Genomic DNA, 6000 nt, shown 5'->3' with positions numbered 1-6000 from the left:
AAAACAACATTTTTCATGGACAAAGGAAAGGTACTCCTCTCACAAAACATACAAATAAAGATCATTTTAGATGTTTAATTGCTATTTGGAGCATTTGGATCGCTAGACGAGGGCTTAATGAACTTTTTTTTTTCTTTCTCGAAATTAACCCGTACGCATTCTCACTCATTTTGCCAGCACGGGTCACATATATATATATATATATATATATAGAGAGAGAGAGAGTGAGAGTAATGTAGCACATTTACTGTAAAACTATGTGTATAAAATTTAAGATATTATAATATTGGTGTATCCAATTATTCTGATATGTATCTTATTGTTTATTGACCATAACATAAAAATAATTGGCAATAAATCAGTATCCACCAATCTCTATATTGGTAAATTAAATATAGAATATTACAATTTCAAGCAGCTTAGCTGAAGTGAAGCACCTTGTATAGTAAATGCAGTAAGAGAAGTGAGCCCAGCACTGCAGTGGCAGGAAGTGATGTCACATCAATGCAGTGCACCTCTGATGTGTGTGTGTGTGTGTGTGTGTGTGTGTGTGTGTGTGTGTGTGTGTGTGTGTGTGTGTGTGTGTGTGTGTTGCTGTAAATCCAGTGTGCTGAAGGCATTCCCTGTTTAGACACCCTTTGTTTCTCTCTCTATCTCTCCATCTGCCGGCTCTCTTTCCAGCTCAACTCCATTGATTTTAACTTCACTTTCGATTTGACCGGAGAGACAGACAGACGGACAGAGAGAGAGAGAGAGAGAGAGAGAGAGAGACAGGAGGGCAGAGGGTCCTGCAGTAATAAGGCCACTGGAAACACTGGCTAACTATAATAAGACCAACATCTTATATGACTGTATGAGTCGTTTAATATCACGGTGTGTGTGTGTGTGTGTGTGTATGACGGTTTCCAGTAAAACGCTTGTGGGTGTTAGAGCTAATGGCTAAAAGCTGTCTCTCTCTTTCTCTCTCTCTCTCTCTCTCTCTCTCTCTCTCTTTCTCTCTTTCTCTCTCTCTCTCGTCGCACCCTAATTAGCTTCCTGTGGCCCGGCCTCTAATGTGGCATGTTTATTGCTTTAACTAACCACTCATTAGCCCAGCTGATGTTTTGTCAATATTAATTCATCCATTTAAACCAAGTCAAGTCTTAAACAAAGATGTCCGCCCTGAAAAATGGACTCAACCTGTTCAGGACGGCCCAAGCTCCACAAGACAGTAAATTTGCAGGTGATTTCCTCTCTTGGCTGTATAGCTTCCTCCTTCCTGTCCAGACAGGAAGTGAGGTGTAAGTGTCTCCGTATGGCTCCGAGCATCATTTAATCTGGTCCACATTGCAGCTTATTCTGACAAAGTGCCGCCCACTTAGACAGGAAGTGTAAATGGCTCAACAGATTTTGATTAGACTTTATTAGTGACAAATGTCTGTGTAAATTACTTATGAAACCATCCTTCGATAAATGATTGCATATTTTTATAATTTTTCACTATATATTTTTTTTTTTTTTTTTTTTTTTTTGGTGAAATATAACCTGGGCATGTTCTCGACCGATTTCCTGAACTTAACTAAATTTCTCAATTACAGTTGAATAGTCAGCAGTCATTGTAATCAAGTAATCCTGACTAAAGCTCATCAGGAGATTTAATGATCCGAATTTATTCCGAGACTTTAAGAGCAGTGTTTAAGGTTAAACTTACACGTCTCTCCACTTCCACGGCCGATGGATTTGTTGCCGCAGTGTTCCAGAATCAAAGGCCGGATTAGTCAGAGTGCGGTGTGTGCTTAGTCTACAAACCGCACTACTCTTAAACCTCCAGGCTCTGCTCCGAAACACACCGCTGCAGCGGAGAACAAAGAGCCGAATCCCCAGAGCGCTGGAGGAAGAAGGTGCTGCGGTTCAGGGCACAGGGAGGTTTGATACGTCTGAAATGACAGGCGGGATGAGTCCGGTCACGAGGAGACACCCGGAGTTCAGATCACAGTGTGTGTGTGTGTGTGTGTGAGAGAGAGAGAGAGAGAGAGTTTGACCAACACAAACACACTGCAAGCTGGCGATACAAACATATACTATATATTAGGGCTGAGTCAATACATCGATTCTCGATTTGGAGCGATTCTGATATTTTCCAGTGTATCACGATTCTCTCTCGAATCGATTCAGAGTTTATTTTTTTAACAGCAAATGGCACTTTGTTTTAGAAACAGCCGTACTCTGCTTGCTTCCAGTTCCTTTACACACACCACTTAAACCTAAAATAATCATTCATAAAGTTCGAAAAGGTTGAAGCAAATTACAAGGGTGTTCGCCATGGGCTGTGTTTACATTAATCTCGCGTCATAAAAACATTCTGAGCCGAGGTGCAAGTATTGTTAACCACTTACATGACTCAGACAAATGCACGAGCGCTCCTCAGCACTCTTCTTCATGAGCATTTGAGTGTTTAGTTAAAAACTATCCTAGAGCGCCATCTGCTGTTAAAACTAAACTCAGAATCGATTCGAGAGAGAAAATATCAGAATCGATCCAGAATCATTGTATAGCGAATCGAGAATCAATGTATTTTCCCAGCCCTACAATATACATACTATGGCTGTCAATAGATTACATTTTTTTTAATCGTGATTAATTGCACACTTATCATAAAATTAAGAATACACCATTTATCTTATTTAACATGTTCTTTTTGTTCCATGTTCTCACAAAACTGTATTTTCTGCAAGCTTTTTTCAAGGTAAATTTAGTTGTTTTTCCAAAACGTGACACTTGGAGACTGCAATAGGACACCAAATAACCAAATGATAGTCCAAATAATTCATTATGCACACCAAAAGCTTCCATGAAAGAAAAAACAATGCAGAAAAAAAACAACTTTTCAGAATTCACAGTGTACAGTGCAACAGCAAAGAGCTTGTTTACATTTTAGACAAGTCATGTTGCACAGGACCACATGGGGATGCCAAAAAAACCCTAAACCAACCAGGAGCCTTGATCTGACTGCATTATATACCTACTACAGCACACGGATCCATTCAGAATTACTAAACACAGCAACATACACATGACAAATCCAGCCATTATCCTGAATGTGTATGGAAACAATGTGAATGTACAGAAATATGTCTATGCATAAATGCAATGTGCAATCAGTGCATAGAGAGCGCACATACACGGTTCGTTTGCGCATCAATATAACGGACTCATGTGTGATTACTGTATGACTCCTGTACGCCACCGCAATCATCTTTACCCTGATTGCAATCCGCATCCATCAAAACTTTACTAGCAAGACGCTGGTTTACTTTATCCAGCTGAGAAACGTAGTTTGCATATCATCTTCATAAACGATCACAGAATATCACAGGTTTTGTTTTAAAGGGGTCATGAACTGCATTGTTTTATGTTTTCTGGGGTGCACATGTTAGTGTAGTATGATTTTTACATCAAAAATTGTCATAATTTAGAAATAAAAGGCATTTTTCCTACCTTGATCTTAGCCTCTGATTTGAACGCTGTGAGACTTCAGTGTAAACGCCTGCTGCTGTGATTGACTGACATCTTTGCAATATGAATTACTCTCTTGAAAACTTTTAGCACATTTTTACTATTACAGCTCTCAAGGTTAACTAATTGTGTTGATTATAGCATCACATTTAGATCTATGGCATTATATTTAGATCTATGCCATTACATTTAGATCTATGCCATTACATTTAGATCTATGGCATTATATTTAGATTGTGGCATGAAAGTTTGCAGTCATGAACATTGTAGTCGATCACAGACATGTCGTTGAGCACATGAAAGCAGTGATCTCATCATTTCTGCACACTAACGAATGCTTTCATCGTAACTAACAGTGGAAACACGACTTCACTACGAGATTTGTTGAATAAAACTGGAGTTTTATCCAGAACTCGCGCTGTTTGATTGACAGCTCAAGTGATTGTAAAGGGAGCGTTCTTTGATCGCTTTCTTTATATAATTTAATCACAGTTTAAATAACAGATTATTTTCATCCTACTAAGAGAAACAATGTGAAGTTGAGCGTTTGGTCACTGGTTTGATTTACTGACACACTGACAAAGAACATCTGACTGTACATGAATCATTAATATCAGATCAGGCATTAGAATGAACACAGTCGAGTCCATATCGTAAAAGTCTGTTTACAAAGCCTGCGTCGAAATGCGATTGATTTACCAAGAATCCATATTCCTTTGATCCTTTGAAAGGTAATGTTATTTTCGCATGACAGCCCTAATACATACATATGCATTTCTTCTCTGTAGCACCAATACATACAACAAAAATGGTGTATTTAGTTTCACTTTTCTATCCGTTTCTATGGGAACATTTAATAAAAATCTTTTACTTCTTTAAAGGTGAATCAGATGTTGGAAATGCTTCCAGCACACATCTGAACACACACACACACACACACACACACGCACAGATGGATGAAGTTAGTATCTGCTGAAAGCTTCGGCTGGAATCTGTCTGCATCAATTACCTCACCTCATTGTTCTCTGTTGCCGCGGTAATTACCAAGCGACCTGTTGCCGTTGCCACAGGCCCGAGAGCAGACGCAGATAAATCCAGGCGCGCGGCAGATAATTGTGTCTGTGATTATTAAGCAGTTGATCTATAACAAACAACATAAACATTGATCAGATCAGCTGATGTGCGACAGATTTAGTGTGTGTACTCTCGTACACAAAACATGCATTATACACAAATTAAATGTATTTAAATGTTTTTGCATGCAAAACACACAATCACAGCTCTTTCTCTCTTTTTTTTAGTTCAAAAAAAGTTCAACTTTATGCAAATGAGCAGTGGCGCATGATGATCTGCGAGTAGAAGCATCTACTACACAAGCTCCAGCGCTTTAATAGCTGTCAGTGTGAACGTCGCTTTAGTGTGTGTGTGTGTGTGTGTGTGTGTGTCAGGTCACATGTGGTGACCTCTGCCCCCTCACCCTCCCACGCATATTGACAGTTGCCATGGATACAGCATGTGTGGTTGTTGTTGACTAATAGGGGCCTGCGACCGAGTGAACAAACCCCTCGTTAGAGCTCAACTGATGGACACAAACACAATACAATATACACTAGAAAGAGTCTCTTCTGCTCACCAAAGCTGCATTTATTTAAACAAAAATACAGTAAAAATAGTGAAATATTATTACAATTTAAAACGTCTGTTTTCTATGTGAATATATAGTAAACTGTAATTTATATCCTGTGATCAAAGCTGAATTTTCAGCATCATTACTCCAGATATCATTTCTCTCTCTCTCTCTCTCTCTCTCTCTCTCTCTCTCTCTCTCTCTCTCTCTATATATATAGACTTGTATGCGCGTGAGAACATGTTGATGTGTGTTGTGACTGAGGCTACATTAGCTGAGCATCAATATTGCCGCCTACAGACAGTCCTGATAACGTCTCCAGTCAATATGGATATTAATAACCTTCTTTCTGTCTCTCTCGCAGGTAAAGCCTTGACGTTCCTCCTTCTGCAGCCGCCCAGTCCCAAACTGCCCCCCCACAGCACCATCCGCCGCACAGCGATCGATCTGATTGGCCGAGGGTTCACGGTGTGGGAGCCATATATGGACGTGTCGGCCGTTCTCATGGGCCTGCTGGAGCTCTGCGCCGACGCCGAGAAACAGCTGTCCAAGTGAGACTCACAGTAACACTCAGAGAATGTTGGTACTTTAGAGCTTTCAGGATCCTGTGATTTCTGTGATGTGGAAAACATGGACTGAATCACAGAATCCAGTTCTAAAAACAGAATCTCTTCAAAGCTCTTTACTACAACCCGCCAAAATAAAAGTTCGAAACTAAACAATACAAAAATATTACTTTTGTAAAGTAGAATGTACTTTCCAAAGTAATAATAATAATAATATTAAAGCTAATGAATATCATACAGTTTTTCTTCCATGTTTTATTTTAACACTAAACCTCTGTTGTGCAGCACTTTATTTTCCAAAAAAATAAAAGT

At 39.4% G+C, this 6000-nt stretch overlaps 1 protein-coding gene across 6 annotated transcripts in view; it reads left to right on the top strand.

Annotated features, from left to right (window-relative positions):
* The window catches only part of LOC127504274 (WD repeat-containing protein 7), a 94014-nt gene that overhangs the window by 71894 nt on the left and 16120 nt on the right, over positions 1 to 6000 (top strand). For all 6 annotated transcript variants that reach the window (XM_051878835.1, XM_051878834.1, XM_051878831.1 and 3 more), the window contains one exon: positions 5487 to 5673. In XM_051878835.1, the coding sequence (XP_051734795.1) occupies positions 5487 to 5673 (187 nt within the window). The remainder of the gene's footprint in view (positions 1 to 5486; positions 5674 to 6000) is intronic.

This window comes from Ctenopharyngodon idella, chromosome 21, assembly GCF_019924925.1.
Source record: "Ctenopharyngodon idella isolate HZGC_01 chromosome 21, HZGC01, whole genome shotgun sequence".
Lineage (NCBI taxonomy): Eukaryota > Metazoa > Chordata > Actinopteri > Cypriniformes > Xenocyprididae > Ctenopharyngodon > Ctenopharyngodon idella.
Note: the sequence above shows the minus strand (reverse complement) of the source record. Positions and strands in the feature narration are given on the sequence as shown.